Raw genomic sequence first — 20000 nt, forward strand, 5'->3', positions numbered from 1 at the left:
GCAACCTGTGGCATTGTAACCGTTGCAGGCAGTGCTCTTCAACGGCCAAGGACCCGCAGCTAAGAGAGAGTTAAAGCAGGGACCCCCATTACATATTGGACGAAATTGAGTTGCAGATTAAACCTTTTCACAGATTTTATAGATTGCTTCATAGGCTTGTTTGACAGCACTATCATCAGTGTCGGATTCTTTTTTTTGAGAGGCGCTAGCCCCTCCTTTGCCCAGCTTTTTGTGTTTGTGTGTACCCCATAGCGATGATTTGATTGGCTGAGCAATGTGTGTACCCTATAGCGATGATTTGATTAGCTGAGCATTCCCAGCTTTCTGTCTGTGTGTACCACGGAATTGAAAGTGAGGACACCGCAGTTGTGATTGGCCGGAATGTGATGATGTATGATGATGAGAGCGCACCTCACTTCACATGAGTGTGATTTATTTTGTTCAAAGGTTAGTGAAAACGCTCTGAAACGCTGACAAGGGCATCTTAGATGAGTGAGATTAGATTAGTTAATTTACAGTACACGCAAAAGAGACAAATAACCAAAAATATTAAAAAGTTGAAACAGCGACAGCGACAATACAGTATGTAGCAGAGCCACATGCAACGGCCCTGCTTTACCATATGTAGCAGAGCCAAATCCAACGGCCCTGCTTTACCATATGTAGCAGAGCAACATGCAACGGCCCTGCTTTACCATATGTAGCAGAGCCACATGCAACGGCCCTGCTTTACCATATGTAGCAGAGCCCCAAGCAACGACCCTGCTTTACCATATGGAGCAGAGCCACATGCAACAGCCCTGCTTTACCATATGTAGCAGAGCCACATGCAACGGCCCTGCTTTACCATATGGAGCAGAGCCAAATGCAACGGCTCTGCTTTACCATATGGAGCAGAGCCAAATGCAACGGCCCTGCTTTACCATATGTAGCAGAGCCACATGCAACGGCCCTGCTTTACCATATGTAGCAGAGCCAAATGCAACGGCCCTGCTTTACCATATGTAGCAGAGCCACATGCAACAGCCCTGCTTTACCATATGTAGCAGAGCAACATGCAACGGCCCTGCTTTACCATATGTAGCAGAGCCACATGCAACGGCCCTGCTTTACCATATGTAGCAGAGCAACACAACGGCCCTGCTTTACCATATGGAGCAGAGCCACATGCAACGGCCCTGCTTTACCATATGTAGCAGAGCCACATGCAACGGCCCTGCTTTACCATATGTAGCAGAGCCACATGCAACAGCCCTGCTTTACCATATGTAGCAGAGCCACATGCAACAGCCCTGCTTTACCATATGGAGCAGAGCCACATGCAACGGCCCTGCTTTACCATATGTAGCAGAGCCAAATGCAACGGCCCTGCTTTACCATATGTAGCAGAGCCACATGCAACGGCCCTGCTTTACCATATGTAGCAGAGCCAAATGCAACGGCCCTGCTTTACCATATGTAGCAGAGCCACATGCAACAGCCCTGCTTTACCATATGTAGCAGAGCAACATGCAACGGCCCTGCTTTACCATATGTAGCAGAGCCACATGCAACGGCCCTGCTTTACCATATGTAGCAGAGCCACATGCAACAGCCCTGCTTTACCATATGTAGCAGAGCCACATGCAACAGCCCTGCTTTACCATATGTAGCAGAGCCACATGCAACGGCCCTGCTTTACCATATGTAGCAGAGCCACATGCAACGGCCCTGCTTTACCATATGTAGCAGAGCCACATGCAACGGCCCTGCTTTACCATATGTAGCAGAGCCACATGCAACGGCCCTGCTTTACCATATGTAGCAGAGCCACATGCAACGGCTCTGCTTTACCATATGTAGCAGAGCCACATGCAACAGCCCTGCTTTACCATATGTAGCAGAGCCACATGCAACGGCCCTGCTTTACCATATGTAGCAGAGCAACATGCAACGGCCTTCTTTTGGCAGCTGTCTTGAAAAGCAATGGTTCTCAACCTGTGAGTCGGGACCGCCAGGGGGTACCCACATGATTTTGGGGGGTCCCCAGATGCCCGTGAAGTGACAATTTAAGCATTTAATCACACTCGTCTGAGTGTGAGTGCCTCAATTAATTCAGATTATTTTGGGGGGGGTCAGTTAATTCAGATTATTTTGGGGGGGTCAGTTAATTCAGATTATTTTGGGGGGTCATGGCCTGAAAAGCGGGAGGGACATCGGTGAGAGAGTGAGCAGGGGTGGGAGGGGGGGGACAAAAAGGTCTTCATTGTTTTTCTCCAGATTACCGAATGGATGATGGTATAATAAACTGCTAATGGGGGAACAAATCACGTTGTGTTCAGCTTACATAACCACTGACGGACTAATGATACAAAATGTCTCCCTGGCGTACGTGGACCCAGACCAGCCAAATGACTCTCTCCCCCTTCCTCTCCCTCTCAGAAAACAGTTTGCTGTATGACTCTCTCCCCCTTCCTCTCCCTCTCAGAAAACACTTTGCTGTATGCGAAAACAGAAAAAGAAAATCTGATACAGCCAAGCCAAGCTGAGTCTACTGTTTGCCAATGAGCCCAGACGATTCATGTGGCCACATACCAAAGTCTACAGCTGCAGCCATGCTAGCTCCATCTTGGTTTAGCCCTAATCTTAAAAAATAGTAAAGAATTAAAGATGATTTGTGAACTTTGTTTGTGTGTGTGTGTGTGTGTGTGTGTGTGTGTGTGTGTGTGCGTGTGCGTGTGCGTGTGTGTGTGAGAGACATAAGGTGCGAGAGAGAAAGGAGGGAGAGGGAATGACTGTGTGAGCGTGCATGCGTGATTACGTGCGTGGGTGGGTGTGTGCGTGAGAACTGAGAGACAGAGAGAGAGAGAGAGAGAGAAGGTGAGAGAAAGTAGGTAGTGAGAAAGAATGGAGTGTGTGTGTGTGTGTGTGTGTGTGTGTGTGTGTGTGTGTGTGTGTGTGTGTGTGTGTGTGTGTGTGTGTGTGTGTGTGTGTGTGTGTGTGTGTGTGTGTGTGTGTGTGTGTGTGAGAGAGAGAGAGCAGGCAGGGAGTGAGAAGGGGGGGGGGGGGCAGAAAGACAGGGCTCAGTGATGGCAGCCCATCTGCTGATGTGCGTCAGCTCTTGACAGTTCTGCTACATCTAGAGAAGATGATGTACTTCTCACAGCATGACTCAATCAATGCCAAGGACAGAAGAATATCCTCCTCCTCACCACACTGAGCACAGCACTGGAAGGTTGCTATACTTTGTGTAAGGGCCTCTCCTCAACAATTACTATATGGCCTACTTAATCCTAGTCAAACGCTTAGAGTATTTGGCCAGCTTTTTAAAGAGAAGGAACCCAAACTACTGTGTATCGGCTTACTGTAGTACTTTACAACAGAAATGTGTTGTCCAAGCAGTAGCCAACTTGCTGAATGGTCGAGAGAGAGAGAGAGAGAGAGAGAGAGAGAGAGAGAGAGAGAGAGAGAGAGAGAGAGAGAGAGAGTTATCCACGTGTCGATATGCTGCTGCCTTCTGGGGTTCCGGGAATGAAAACCGCAACATGACCGCAATGCGTCCGAACCACCAGTCGGCCAAATCGTCCGGCCAGCAATTCAGTAGCTGGCTAACTTGGATAAAAAACTGAGGGAGAGAGTGTGAGAGACAGAGAGAGAGAGAGTTGGACACAATGGACCTAGCCAACGATCTGCCAAGCTCTGACAGAATCCAGCTGAACAGACAAGCCCATGCAGCGCTCTCTTGCTAGCTATGAAGCCTGAAATCTGCTAGCTGCATGTTCAACATCCCACAACAATGGGCTCCTGTCCCCAACTGTATTGATGGCTGATGCTAGCTGTGCACAGCGAGACAGCGAACATGACAGCCAGTCATATACATTTTGCATTGCGTATACAGGGTCTGTGCGGGGATGGGGAGGGGTGGACACACATAGGAAGCCGTGACACAACTTGGCATGCCGAGGGGTTATGTATACATTCGAACCTTCAGGACGGTTTATGGTCTAGTGCCACATGTTCCTCCGACGTAACCCTATAATCCACTACATCAGCCACCCAAGCGCAGGGGCTTTTCAGGGACTGTCTGGGACCCTGCATCGCATGTTGGACTCTGCTTTGGAGGCACTGACGTGCAATCAGAGCCCCACGGGCCCACTGTGCCAAGAAAGAGCGCGGTAAATTGTCAGCTGACGAAAGAGTGGAAAGTGCGCAGTTGGGTCTGGGTCTGCTGAGGCTTTAGTCGACAGGAAAGCGCCGGTGTTTTCCCCTCCACGGGCCATAATGGATTCTCCCCGCCAATGAAACACTATTCCGGCTGCGGGCGGGTCCGCCAGCCACCTGAGAGCCTTTCCCACAGGCCTCCATCTCAACTCCATCTCTGCCCAGTCCAGAGCACACAGGCCTCCATCTCAACTCCATCTCTGCCCAGTCCAGAGCACACAGGCCTCCATCTCAACTCCATCTCTGCCCAGTCCAGAGCACACAGGCCTCCATCTCAACTCCACCTCTGCCCAGTCCAGAGCACAACCGTACAGATTAGCTTTTTTTCCCCCCCTGAGTGGAGGGATAGAGGACGGGGGTGGACATGGGTTGTGGAGACACAACGAGGAAAAGATATGGCACAAAAACTGGTGGGATGGCACACACACGCACGCACACACACACACACACACACACACACACACACACACACACACACACACACACACACACACACACACACACACACACACACACACACACACACACACACACACACACACACACACACACAGCTCCCACACTCTGTCTCTCTGCCGTGTTGTGTTTGTGTCATCCCCTCAGATGAACAGAGAGACCCTCTCAGAGGGGTCCGTGGAGAATCGCTGCCTCTTGGGTAACATAATCCCGCCCCCGCCCATATATCGGAACACACTGCACTTTACTGACAACTGAACACGTTGCCATGGCTACCAACAGCAACACAACACACACAGACACCAGGCGCCCCCGTACCGTACCCACCCATCTGTGCCCCGGCGCCCTCTCCCCCACTGCAGCTCTTATTCTGTGCCCATGTAGCCCTCCCTTTCTCTCCCTCTCTCTGTGTCTCTGTGGACTCCACCGGATCCCAATGCAGGCAAACACTGGCACGCAGTGGCTGCCGGGGCAAAGTGCTCAAAGGCCACAATGGCTCATTCAGACATGGGCTTATCGTTTGGAGGCCCCGCGGAGCCGGATGTCTGAAGTGCATTCGAGTGCGATGATGTCATTGGGATTGTGTGCATACCTCCTCTCGTTGTCATCCAGGTGAGCGAACAGCACGTTCTTGGAGATGGCCTTGGCCAAGGCCGTCATGGTCTTGTAGTCTTTTGGGATCACCTGTGGACACAAGGCAGTGGTCTCAATACAACACATGGACTACAATAACAAGGCCATCATGGTCTTGTAGTCTTTTGGGATCACCTGTGGACACAAGGCAGTGGTCTCAATACAACACATGGACTACAACATGGTCTTGTAGTCTTTTGGGATCACCTGTGGACACAAGGCAGTGGTCTCAATACAACACATGGACTACAACATGGTCTTGTAGTCTTTTGGGATCACCTGTGGACACAAGGCAGTGGTCTCAATACAGCACATGGACTACAACATGGTCTTGTAGTCTTTTGGGATCACCTGTGGACACAAGGCAGTGGTCTCAATACAGCACATGGACTACAACATGGTCTTGTAGTCTTTTGGGATCACCTGTGGACACAAGGCAGTGGTCTCAATACAACACATGGACTACGACAACAACGACGACGATGACGACAACAACTCGTTAATCGCAATTATTTGAATCGCCAAGTTAAAAAAATGTCATGATCGCGACAGCCCCGATGCTGCACAGGTGCAGAGAACACATGAAACCACCAACACAAACACACATGAGACTCAAACTTCAAAACGCTGACTAAACAAGAGTCAATGAAAGAGCAATGTATTGGCAGCCTCTGAAAGGACTGGAACCACACGTGTGCCTGTGTATTTTTGGGAAGAGCCTGTTGGTGGATCACAACTCCATATGTACTGCACCACTCCACCAAAGTCCTCAAGAGGCCTGGATTCATTCAGAAAACATGCATTTTTTTGGAGTTCATGTACAAGGCCTTGTGGTTTGTGTTTTGTGTGTGTGTGTGTGTGTGTGTGTGTGTGTGTGTGTGTGTGTGTGTGTGTGTGTGTGTGTGTGTGTGTGTGTGTGTGTGTGTGTGTGTGTGTGTGTGTGTGTGTGTGTGTGTGTGTGTGTGTGTGTGTGTGTGTGTGTGTATGGAATGGCCACTGCTGCCACTACAAAGCCTCGGAGGCCTGTATTTATGGAACAGCACAGCAGAAAACTAAAGCTCTTTTAGTGTGGGGAATGGAGAGAGAGAGAGAGAGAGAGAGAGAGAGAGAGAGAGAGAGAGAGAGACATCACATAAAGAGAAAGTTGGATATTTAGTGGTGACATGGATGGAATCAATTGTGCCAGTGTGTGTGTGTGTGTGTGTGTGTGTGTGTGTGTGTGTGTGTGTGTGTGTGTGTGTGTGTGTGTGTGTGTGTGTGCGTGTGCGTTTTGTCTCTAAGAGCAGTGCGCTATAATTAAGGCTAAAGCAACAGATGTCTTGCTATATGAAGACAACCATGCAGCAATAGTCGCACACACCCACACACACCCACACACACACACACACACACACACACACACACACACACACACACACACACACACACACACACACACACACACACACACGAGCTGGAAAGAATGAAAGAAGGTACAAATGATGTGAGCTGTGTATCATCAGTCATCACTGTAGGGACTCCGTGAGGTCTGGGAAGTAGATTTAGAGTAGGCTAGAGAATGGTATATTTAATTATCTGTATGGAACTAAAATATCTGATGGGGGGTGCCGTACCCCAGCCTAGACCGGGACCGGATCTCTGGCAATTATCCTCTAGTATAAACGGTTCAAAGATCCAGCTTAAAGGACAAGATTCATGTTTTAGGTTGTTATTAGAGAAAGTAAAAGGCGAGTGTTAAATTCTTTTCATTTGCTGCTTTCTTTCATTTTAGCGTGGCTAAATATGTATTTTACATTTTTTTAGAACATTTTAGGGATATTTATTCATTGTTATTTACTATAGTCCTACAAGACCCCAGGAAATTACATCTGGCCACAGTAGTTGTTTTCCGTGTGTCTGAACAAACTACTATACTAGGGCGCTGCCAAACTGTGCGGCATAGGCTCAATATGTCAATTTGTCACCTCCTCCTTCACATTCAATAGACCCCGCAATCTTCTGTGGCCAAATGTAATTTCCTGGGGTCTAGTAGGACATAGTACATAATAATCAGTAAGACGCCTGGGGGCGAGGTCACGTGCACTGGCCATATATGGAGCGTGTCTAGTGTACAGGGTTTTATGAGGTCAGATCAACATGTGGAATGTCAGAACAGGTCAGCTCCATATGTGGAGATCTAAGGGTGGCAGCGGTGGCAGTGTCTTGAGTGTACAGGGTTTGATGAGGGCACAGGTAGGGCCGGGCCTTAATTTTCGGGCACGAGACCTGGGCACAATATATGGGGACTTTCCCCATGTGTGGGGATTTTACTATCATCCCTGATGATGTCATAGTGATGTCACGAGACCTGGGCACATTATATGACGTGACGTGACAACTTGAGTGTGACATGACGTGACAAAAACGCAAGGTTTCATAGTTATCCTTTGGTCACAATTGTTCGAATGCCCCCGCCCACGCCCACCTGTCAAACATTGCTAAAATCGTTAAAATTAATTTGGATTTGGTTACATTTGAAAACTCCCAGAGTTAATGAATTCATTAATCAATCGATGTGGAGCAACCCATGGAGCTTACGGTTCATCAGGGTCTCTGTGCTTGGGTAAGCGTGCATGGCAGTGTGTGTGTGTGTGTGTGTGTGTGTGTGTCAATGGCTGGAGGTAATCCCCCCCTTCCTCTGAAGAGGTAATGTGGTTTTACATTACGTTCTAATTCACTCCTCATACACATTTGTCTGGCCCGCATAGCATGAATTAATCTGTTATTTTTTCTCTCTCTCTTATGCCATTCATGTGCGTGCATGCGTGCGTGCGCGCACGTGTGTGTGTGTGTGTGTGTGTGTGTGTGTGTGTGTGTGTGTGTGTGTGTGTGGGTGGTTGTGTGCAGAGATGTCCACGAGTCTCGCAGCTTGAGTCCGAGTCGAGTCTAGAGTCTTTGGGGTCGAGCCCAAAGCCGAGTCTAGTCTTTGGGGTCGAGCCCAATGCCTAGTCTAGAGTCTTTGGGGTCGAGCCCAATGCCTAGTCTAGAGTCTTTGGGGTCGATCCCAATGCTGAGTCAGGAGTCTTTGGGGTCGAGTCCAATGCCGAGTCTAGAGTCTTTGGGGTCGAGCCAAATGCCCAGTCTAGAGTCTTTGGGGTCGAGCCCAATGTCTAGTCTAGAGTCTTTGGGGTCGAGTCCAATGCCAGGTCTGGAGTCTTTGGGGTCGAGCCCAATGCCGAGTCTAGAGTCTTTGGGGTCGAGCCCAATGCCTAGTCTAGAGTCTTTGGGGTCGAGCCCAATGCTGAGTCTAGAGTCTTTGGGGTCGAGCCCAATGCCTAGTCTAGAGTCTTTGGGGTCGAGCCCAATGCTGAGTCTAGAGTCTTTGGGGTCGAGCCCAATGCTGAGTCTAGAGTCTTTGGGGTCGAGCCCAATGCCTAGTCTAGAGTCTTTGGGGTCGAGCCCAATGCTGAGTCTAGAGTCTTTGGGGTCGAGCCCAATGCCTAGTCTAGAGTCTTTGGGGTCGAGCCCAATGCCTAGTCTAGAGTCTTTGGGGTCGAGCCCAATGCTGAGTCTAGAGTCTTTGGGGTCGAGCCCAATGCCTAGTCTAGAGTCTTTGGGGTCGAGCCCAATGCCTAGTCTAGAGTCTTTGGGGTCGAGCCCAATGCCTAGTCTAGAGTCTTTGGGGTCGAGCCCAATGCTGAGTCTAGAGTCTTTGGGGATCGAGTACGAGTCGAGTCTGGAGTCTCAGTAAAAAAACAAATCCTCCGGTTTTAATTAATTTAATCTAAGGCTGCAATACAGTTGTGTATCACTTCCAACTATGTAACCTTGTGTTGATAAATACATTTTATTGTTACTGTGAAGATGATCATATGAAACACAAGCACCCGGTGTTTCAAAAACGTTCCTTCACGGACAATCCTATCATCTTATCAACGTATTGTGTGCAAATGCAAAGTGCAAATGCAAAGTGCAAATGCAAAGTGCAAATGCAAAGTGCAAATGCAAAAATGATGTTGGATAGCTGATGCGGAGCCAAACATATTTGTTTATTTTAGCAGTTTTAATATTTAAATGTTATGATGAAAGGCTCCACCGTGCAGCAGTTTATGCTCGCCTCGCCATATCTGTGGGTATGAAATCAGCTGATCCCCGAGTACCGGAGGTTCAGTTGCACAATCGCGCTGCAGGAGGGGAAAGGGATGGGATTGGATTTTCTTCCATTAATTAACAGGTAAAAAAATGTATCGAGTCTGGAGGCTTTGAGGGGCAAGTCCGAGTCGAGTCTAGAGTCTCATTTGTGGCAACTCGAGTGCGACTCGAGTAGGAGTCTTTAACTCGAGTCGCCATCTCTGGTTGTGTGTCATAGCCTGACATAGCCGAAGTCTTTGATGTGGAACAAAGGAACCAGAGGGTGTGGTTGCTCCCCTACCATCCAAGGTTGAAACCTCTGGAACAGACACCTGGGCCAGAAACACACATACACACACGCACAAACACACACGCAAGCACACACGCGCGCACACTCACTCCCATGCAATTATTATTAACACAGCGACAGGGAGTTCATGCCGTTATGTCATTACCCAGCAATTAATGCCATGTCACGTTAATCACAATCTGACGAGGGCAGGAACAATCTTTCTGTGTGTGTGTGTGTGTGTGTGTGTGTGTGTGTGTGTGTGTGTGTGTGTGTGTGTGTGTGTGTGTGTGTGTGTGTGTGTGTGTGTGTGTGTGCGCGCATGCACGCGCACAAGCCTGTATCCCCGCAGCCTACAGTATAACTGTTGGCGAAGGTGCAGCCTTTCTCATCCAGCTGTATTTCATTACAGTGAAGAGCTGGAGGGAGTCAGCGGCATAGAGACAAGATTAGATGACTGATACTGGCCTCTGCTGTGCACCAACTCAAAGTCACCTTATAGGAGACAACCCACTGAGAGATAATAGACTGTGTGGCTCAGCAGACAGACAGACAGACAGACAGACAGACAGACAGACATACAGACAGACAGACAGACAGACAGACAGACAGACAGACAGACAGACAGACAGACAGACAGACAGACAGACAGACAGACAGCGTTGCATGCATGCTGTATATCTGCTGTTTGCAGTGCTGTGAGCGCCGTGAAGGCTGCGTTATTAGGATCTTCTACACCAGTGTTGATTTCGTCGACTAAAACTACTGTAAATGGAAACTAAATCAAAACTAAACTGTGATGACTAAAACTATGACTAAATGTATTGACAATTTCGTCAACAAATGAAAACTAGACTAAAATGTTAGGGGGGGACTAGTGGACAAGAGATCCAGTTTTATGCTAAGTTGCATGCTGAAAATAGCAGATGTACAAGCTTCGCGCTGCGATGCGTTGTTGTATTTTCAGCATGCAACCAAAGTGTAAAATCTGCCATTACAACGACACCAAGGCCTGTCAAAACACATTTTAGTCGACTAAATTAACTGTAGATTTAGTCGACTAAAATCTTATGACACTTAGTCGACTAAAACTGGACTAACTAGAACATTTCAGGTGACTAAATGAAACTTATTCAAAAGACTATGACTAAAACTAAAATCTGCTGTCAAAAACAACACTGATCTACACACCACAGATTGTTCCCTACATGATAGAACCACATAGCTGCTAGCTGAAGGAACAACCAAGACGGCGGTGTGTAAGCGACTAAGCGTGTATTTTGTTGTTCCAGAAGTAATTTCAGATTTTCTTTATCATAAATTTGGGGTCATCCGAGACCTGAGGCAGATTCTTAAAAAAAAAGTCTTCTAAATCAGACAGTTTTCTGAAAAATCTATGTTTCTATATCAGTGGTTCTCAAACTATTTCATGTCAAGGACCCCAAAAATGATATGTAATTGGCCGCCGACCCCCATCTGAAAATATGTTGTTAACATCTTGATGGCCCGGACCTATTTAATCCATTAATAAAATGTGCCCATCATTTATAGCGCCCGGACCACTTTTACCGGGGCACCGGAAGTTGTTGTGAATGTCTGTGTAGCAGCTAACAATAGCCACACCACTCTAGAGTCGATCGACAACAACGGGAGGTAAGAATAAATCTATCGCGACTAGCGTCTGGACAGCGGAGGGCCGTCTAACACAGGATCTTTTTTCAGAATTAGACAGGATGATTTAGATCGCGAGTTATGAACGTTTTAAGATTTTCATTTTCGTCCGCTAAACAGACAGGGAACATTTTCGATGACGTGTCACTGTTGTGCAACACCGAGGATTGAGCAACAAGCGCTCCTAGGCTGTGGAGCGATGCGATCGGTTTTGATATCATTAATCTCCGTCCCGTTTATCAATCTCCGTCTGGGGCACTTGACCATGAACTTGAACTTGACGGTGATCTCTGTCTGGGGCCTCTAAACTGTTAACTGGTTGATGTGTGTACTGTCACTTTAAAAGCGTAATTTTGTTTACCCGGGCAGCGCTGGTTGGTAGGTATCACATGTTTGTGAAGATCTGTCTGTCTGTCTATCTGTATCGCACTTATATCCATATTTGGAGTTCTATGTCAGCTTCCGCCATGCCCAAATATGGAGTCCAGTTCAGTCTATGACGACTGTACTGTGATGTCATATTGATGACATTAGGGTAATCCATAAAGTATAGTGCATTTTGCAGAATGGAGAAGCACAGATCCAACTGACTTTCCACTGATCGGTTCTCGAGATACGTGGGGGACGGACGGACAGACACGCACACAGAGATTCCCTGAATTTATAGATGGATTATTCTATCTAGTTGTTTTCATTTGATGAACGTCTTCTGAGCGACTTAATTTTGTCCTAAACAACCTCTCCGTGTGTATCACGTGAACCTCTGTGTCATGGATAAGGCTTTCTCTACATCGCAGAATAATTGGAAATCTATCCCAGTAAACCTGACATTTGAAAAGACATAAAACCAAACTCACGGTGATCAGCACCGCTTCGATCGCAGGCGTATATAAGCAGTGTGTTGCTGCCGTTCAATTGACTAAAGTAGTTCAAGTATCTGCAAACGCCATGATGCTTCATTTCCTGTGAGCATAAATGCCCCGCGTTATCCTCCTCAGGGAGTCATTAACCCATTCAGGCCTGACGTCGAAATTAAAAAAAAAAAGTTTTCTAAATCATGACAATTTTCGGACAGATTTGAGGCACATTTTAACGATTTTTCAAAAATAGCAGACCTACAAGTTCATAGCGCGCCACTCGGTGGCACGCTATGAGCTTGTAGATCTGCTATTTTTCAATAGCTAAATTATAACATAATGTTTAAAACACCAAAAGGGGTTCCCGCCCCAAAATGGGTTAATGGTTAATGTGGTTAAACGCTAACGTGACATGGATGCGTTCCAGGTCTCAATGGATTAATAGGCCCATTCCAGGGTTTTTCCTGGCTCAGAACGGACCTTTGGGGGGTGACTACTCAGCCCGTACATTTCTGATTCTGTAAATCAGTAAACTCTGATCCAAATATGTTTAAAATACTGATAGCCTGTCTATTAACTATAATATTGGCGCAGACATTAGAAACGCAAGAACAGAGAGGTTGAATGGGCTGAACTATATGAAACACACTATTAAACACATTTGGAGAGGATTTGAATTGCTACTTTTATTCTCAATTTCTTATCTTTTGGCGCTGGTGATTTTCATTTGGCGCTGGCTAAAACCTCTTTGGAGGGCACCAAATATTCCTCTATGCATTGTACAGTATATATACTATATAGAGAATAATAGGCCCATTTGTTCATGCCATTTATATCAAAACCTCCGGCTCCAACTGGCTCCTGCTCCTCTAATATATTACTACACTACTGCTTAAGTGGCCGTTATGTTCCGCTGCGGTCTACTGCCGGTCTCGCTGATTTAGTTAATCTGTCTTTATCGTCCCAACCTCGTCACTGACCCCTATCTGATTAGATGCAACACATTCACAGGACCTGGGATGAATTCATTTTTGGGGTCTGATAAACATCTGATAAGCAGACCACTTTGCTTATTACTTTTCGCTTTATCAAAAGGCTTATTATATGTTGGATATTCGTGCGTTGCCAAGTTGCTATCTCACCGTAGGGGGCGGCAGTGGCTCAGGGGTAGAGTGGCCGGTAGAGCAGATGGATGGGAACCGTGAGGTTCCCAGTTCCATCCCGGGCTCCTACAGAATTAGTGTTGAAGTGTCCCCTAATTGCTCCCGAGGTGCCGTGCATGGTTTCCCCCGTCATCGGTGTATGAATGTGCGTGCGTGCATGCGTGCGTGCGTGCGTGCGTGCGTGCGTGCGAATGTAATGCACAATCTGTAATTTTCCCATCTGTAATTTTCATCTGCTACAGATGAAAATTAGCTTATGGCTAACTCTGGCACATTTACATGGAAGTGAAAACTGAAATGTTGATTAATGAGCATTGTCCCTGTCAAATAAATAAATAAAATAAATAAATCTACTGTATGTGGCGCAATATAAATGCACCATTTACCTTGGCACCCACCTCTGGCTGAGAGCAAGTTTGCAGAGCTCTCTGCCAACTGCCAAGTAAGTCAATTATTATGAGATATGGTATGTGAGTGCTGTATCAATTTGTGTAACGTCTGTGTGAGTGCATGTCCATCCAAGAAAGTACCTTTGTCTGCGTGTGTGTGTGTGTGCATGCGTGCGTGCGTGCGTGCGTGCGTGCGTGCGTGCGTGCGTGCGTGCATGCGTGCCGTACCTTGCGTACGTAGCTGACGGCGTCCTCTTCGGTGTACACCTCGGCACTGACGCCCCCTCTGCGACGGCGTGCCTTGACCACCGGGTTCGGGGGCGGGGGGGACACCTCGTCATCATGGGAGTCAGACTGGCTGTTGGACTTCTGACGGGCCAGGATCTGCTTGCATTCTTCCTGTGAACGCAGAAGAGAGGAGACACAGGGAGAAAGAGGTTAGAAGACAAGAGACAGTGAGAGAGAGAGGTTAGAAGACAGGAGACACAGGGAGAGAGAGGTTAGAAGACAAGAGACACAGGGAGAGAGAGAGGTTAGAAGACAAGAGACACAGGGAGAGAGAGAGAGGTTAGAAGACAAGAGACACAGTGAGAGAGAGAGGTTAGAAGACAGGAGACACAGGGAGAGAGAGGTTAGAAGACAGGAGACACAGTGAGAGAGAGAGAGGTTAGAAGACAGTAGACACAGGGAGAGAGAGAGGTTAGAAGACAGGAGACACAGTGAGAGAGAGGTTAGAAGACAGGAGACAGTGAGAGAGAGAGGTTAGAAGACAGGAGACACAGGGACAGAGAGAGGTTAGAAGACAAGAGACAGTGAGAGAGAGAGGTTAGAAGACAGGAGACACAGTGAGAGAGAGAGGTTAGAAGACAGGAGTCACAGTGAGAGAGAGAGGTTAGAAGACAGGAGACACAGGGAGAGAGAGAGGTTAGAAGACAGGAGACACAGGGAGAGAGAGAGGTTAGAAGACAGGAGACACAGTGCGAGAGAGAGGTTAGAAGACAAGAGACACAGTGAGAGAGAGAGAGAGGTTAGAAGACAGGAGACACAGTGAGAGAGAGAGGTTAGAAGACAAGAGACACAGGGAGAGAGAGGTTAGAAGACAAGGGACACAGGGAGAGAGAGGTTAGAAGACAAGAGACACAGGGAGAGAGAGAGGTTAGAAGACAAGAGACAAAGGGAGAGAGAGAGGTTAGAAGACAAGAGACACAGGGAGAGAGAGGTTAGAAGACAAGAGACACAGGGAGAGAGAGAGGTTAGAAGACAAGAGACACAGGGAGACAGAGAGAGGTTAGAAGACAAGAGACACAGTGAGACAGAGAGAGGAGGACGCTGAGAAAGGAAGAGAATACATGGGATTTTCTTTGTGATACAGAATCGTACTGTAGCTTCGAGAGGGGAGAGAGAGGAGTGGCTCTTAATACAGATATCATAATGATGAGATAAGAACATTTTCCCCTTACAAGAGTAAGGGGGGGAAAAGCGTAATCATTTGAGTCTCGAGATCCACAAAGGAACGACGTGGCTCCGATGGCGGGGATCTTGAACTTCACGTGGCCTATGTAGGCCACCAGCCTGGTATGACATCAGTGATCTACCGCTATGTAAAGTTTCAGTCCACTCCGATCAGCGCCCCATTGACTTCTATTATATGAGTTAAAGGAGAATTCCAGACTAGGCTTTTTCATATGTTACTCTGATGTTATTATATGGTAGAAGTGGTACAGGTGAAAATGTTCAGAACTCCATATCAAGTCCACCACAGCTCAGAGCATGAGCGCTTGGGTTTTGCTGTAAATAAATAGCTGGAACATTCAGATATCTGTCATTCATAATGACTAAAAACTGTAAATAAATAGCTGTAACATTCAGATAGATATCCGTCCTTCATAATGACTAAAAACTCCCGGCATTGTTTGTGGGAGATGCACACTTCTGGAAGTCTCGTATAGACAAGATTTCACCGTGATTTCATTCAAGGCCCTCTTGTAAATACCATGGTGGCCCATTTGGGACAAAACACTGTGGAGAGTTTTGAGTAATTATGATTATGAACGACAGATATAAACTCAGCAACAAAAGTTTGGAAACTTAACTTTGAAAGTTCATTATTTTTCCACTTTAATAATACCAATTGGTATTGTATTTTATATCATTTTAAAGGTATATTCAGTGATTTGACTTAGTTCAAATATCACTTATTTTTTTCTGGATAATCCTCCCTACTATAGAGTGTGCTGACCATATAAGGAGTTCCTCCCTGTCCCCAGTGAGCCCCTGGGGTCAAAAAACCCTAGTTTCAGTTTTGGTGGCGGGTGGCAAAGCCTTCATCCAATCAGGATGAGAGGGGCCTTCCTCCAATCATGATCGAGTGGGGGCGGGCCTTGGTGCACATGCTGTTGGCCTGTTGCACTTCCCCCCACTGTAGAGCGTGCATGTGCACATTTTGTTACCGGGGCGGACTGGGTGGTTTTCCAAATCACCCAAAACACTGAATGCTCCTTTAATCGTTGATTAGTCACCCAAGGATTGGATGTTCGTGGAATGATCAACACAGCTAAACGTGTGGGTAGCGCCTCCAAGAAAATTGCCAAAATGGCAAGTGGTTGGTATTCATCCTTGCTTTGAGTTGCTTAGTGGATTGGATGATTGCACTCTCACACAGTAATAAGGGGAAAAACACAAATAGGCCATTTTTATACTTTATTAATTTTCCACTCAGTGTTAGGGAACTCAGTATAGCGAGTGGAAGATCCAAAAGCAGCTGCAACAGCTTGGCACCATGCTGGTCACCAAACCTAGCCACATTTTGCTGTGGGATGGCATCCCATTCCTCAACCACGTTTTGTTGTAAGTCATCCAACGTGGTTCTGTTGGTCACTCTAGCACGTACAGCACGTCCAAAATGATCCCACAAGTGTTCAAATGGGTTGAGGTCTGGATTCACGGCAAGCTGTCCCATCCACTCCACTCCCAAATTCTGGAGGTAGGCTACTCTGTGATGATCCTGGCTCTGTAGGGGCGAGCGTTGTCATTCTGGTCCCAGATTCTGAAGATATGGGATCACCACTGCCTACAGAATCTCATCCCGATATCTCACTGCATTTGATATTGCATTCAATGATTTCAAGTTCTGTCTTGCCTGTGAGAGAGATACTGCCCCATACCATGCCAAGCTGTTGCAGCTGCTTTTGGATCTTCCACCCGCTACTGAGTTCCCCAACACTGAGTGCACTGTCCTGTCCTGTTTTGCACTTGTCCTAATGTTGTAACTGCACTCTGCTGTCCACCAAACCAAATTCCTAACATGTTTACATGTCATGGCAATAAAGTCTTCTGATTCGGCATGTGCACTTAAGCCTCTCCAACTGATCCAAAATGCCGCAGCTCGTCTGGTCTTCAACCAGCCAAAATTCTCACATGTCTCCCCCCTGCTCCGCTCCCTGCACTGGCTCCCAGTCGCTGCCCGCACAGAATACAAAACTCTGATGCTGGCATTCAAAGCAACCAAAGGTATGGCTCCCCCATATCTTGCAAGCATGATTGAACCCTACAAACCCTCCCGCGCACTCAGATCAGCCAACGCAGGAAAGCTGGAAGTACCCTCACTAAAAACGCCGGGACAACGCTCCACACGTCCCAAACTCTTCTCCCTTCTGGCCCCAAAACTGTGGAATGCACTCCCCGTTGCAATCAGAACTGCAGCATCACTCCCAATCTTCCGCCGTAGTCTGAAGACCCACCTTTTCATGGCCCATAGCACTTATCCTACCCCCTTAGATAGCACTTTTTAGACTTAGATAGCATTTGAAACAGACTTATAGCATGTCATGTAGACAGCACAATAATTGCATTATATGTAGTCATAGCACATCATAGTACATATGTATAGCATAGTATAGTATATATGTATAGTTAATATGTATAGTGTCATTATATAGATATGTTCTAGTTACGTTCTTAGCTTACGCATGTTTCTTGATAAATGCATTTTATATATGTGATGTATTCCCATACTTTTGTTTTTGCCTAATGTAAGTCGCTCTGGATTAAGAGCGTCTGCTAAATGCCTAAATTGTAAATTGTAATTCTGATTCTGAAAATAAATAAAGTGTAAAAATGGCCAATATGTGTTGTTTTTTCCTTATTACTGTGAGTGCAATCATCCAATCCACTAAGCAACTCGAAGCAAGGGTTGAATATAGGGGTGTATAGAGTGCATATAGTGCACTATAGTGCATATAGTAACTGCATCGAAAAATCGATTTAAATTTTAAGAATCAAAGTATATTGAAATGAAAACAGCAACATTGACTATGTATCGTATCGTATATCATTTTGCAATGCAAATAACCGGTATCGAATCGTTTTGCTATGAAAATAATCGATTGTATCAATACTACATTTTTGTGCGAGATATTTAGCATTTTTTAGAAGAAAAAATAAAAAGAGGGATTTAATTACTTTTAAATAGTTACTGTATCGATTTCAAATCATTGAATCGTATCGTATCGGATCGCCATAATGAACCAATATCGTCCATGTATCGTATCGTCAACCATTTATCGTGATACGTATCGTATCGCTGTTAAAATGTATAGTTACACCCCTAGTTGAATACCAACCATTTTGGCAAATGTTTTGGAGGCGCTACCCACATGTTTAGCTGTTTTGCTCATTCCATGAACGCCCGATCCTTGCAATCTATACCTCGATGTAAAGGTGACTAATCAACGATTAAAATGATATAAAATACAATACCAATTGGTATTATTAAAGTGGAGAAATAATGGACCAAAGTTATATATATTTAGTTTATTTATTTATAAGTTTAAAGGAGCATTCAGTGATTTGGAAAAAAAACCCGGTCCACCCGGTAACAAGATGTGCACATGCACACGCTCTACAGTGGGGGAAGTACAACAGACCAACAGCACGTGCACCAAGGCCAGCCCCACTCGATCATGATTGGAGGAAGGCCCCTCTCATCCTGATTGGATGAAGGCTTTGCCACCCAAAGCCCAAACCGAAACTAGGGTTTTTTGACCCCAGGGGCTCACTGGGGACAGGGAGGAACTCCTTATATGGTCAGCACACTTTATAGTAGGGAGGATTATCCAAAAAATAAGAAAAAATAAGTGATATTTGAATTAAGTGAAATCACTGAATATACCTTTAAATATATATAAATATATTTTTTTAAAACCACAGTGCTCACACTCTGAGCTGTGGTGGTGTACCACTCGTTGTGGAATAAAGGTAAACATTAGATAAAGGTAAGAACAAACCTAGTCCAGAATTCTCCTTTATATAAGTTAAATATGACAAGAAGTATGACACATAATGTGAAAGAAAACTATTTGGTGCCGATTGGTCTAGTGATTTGCGAGATCAGCTCCAGAGAAACGCACAAACAAATCAACCCTCTTTTAGATGGCTAGCCTCCTGCAGAGCCACACCATGATGGCTAGCCTGCTCCAGATGGCTAGCCTCCTGCAGAGTCACACCATGATGGCTAGCCTGCTCCAGATGGCTAGCCTCCTGCAGAGCCACACCATGAAAACAATCTCCAAATTGCCACTTCTCCAAATTCCTCCCTCGGGTAGTCTTGGTACAAGATGCATAAAAGCCCTTCATGCACACAGAGTCCAAGTCAATTCTTTATTGATCAATCAGGAATCAAACTGGGCTCGATGGAAGAAATGCCATAACCTCTTGTCGGATGGCAATTTCCGAGTAAGTGTGCCAAGAGGTCAGAAAAGCGTGTTTTGTTTGTTTGTTTTAAAAGGTTATTGTCCCTTTTTTGCCATGCAAATCAAATGGACTGTGTGCAAGGGACTTAACCGGGTCAGAGAACATAGTTCAATGGATCCCTATGATAAATAAAACCAAATAAAATGTAATGAAACAAATCCCAGAGAAAAAGCAGTAGTGGTGCAGAGATGTTCAAAAGGATGCAGGACATGGTATCAAATATTCATCAGTGCAACGCTGGACAGGGAACAGGAGCCAAGAAGACCTCTCCGTCCTCCCAGAAGCTGAACAACAAGACATAAAGATATCGGCATCTGATTAAGGATCAATCATTTGCCACAAACTAGATTAATTACTGCACTAAAGACCACAGCGGGATTACACATTTGCGGAAGCGTTGGCAGGCTAACGGCCAGAGGGGGACATTAACATGTTTCTTCTGTGTGCTGGTGTGTTCGCTGCTGCTTTGGGTCTGTGACAA

At 46.2% G+C, this 20000-nt stretch overlaps 1 protein-coding gene across 2 annotated transcripts in view; it reads right to left on the reverse strand.

Moving 5' to 3' along the window:
* The window catches only part of prkar1b (protein kinase, cAMP-dependent, regulatory, type I, beta), a 133189-nt gene that overhangs the window by 89775 nt on the left and 23414 nt on the right, over positions 1-20000 (reverse strand). For both annotated transcript variants that reach the window (XM_079520117.1, XM_079520118.1), the window contains 2 exons: positions 13997-14167; positions 5249-5340 (listed from right to left, as the gene is read on the reverse strand). In XM_079520117.1, the coding sequence (XP_079376243.1) occupies positions 5249-5340; positions 13997-14167 (263 nt within the window). The remainder of the gene's footprint in view (positions 1-5248; positions 5341-13996; positions 14168-20000) is intronic.

This window comes from Electrona antarctica (genome assembly GCF_951216825.1).
Source record: "Electrona antarctica genome assembly, chromosome: 14".
NCBI classification, from domain to species: Eukaryota; Metazoa; Chordata; class Actinopteri; order Myctophiformes; family Myctophidae; genus Electrona; species Electrona antarctica.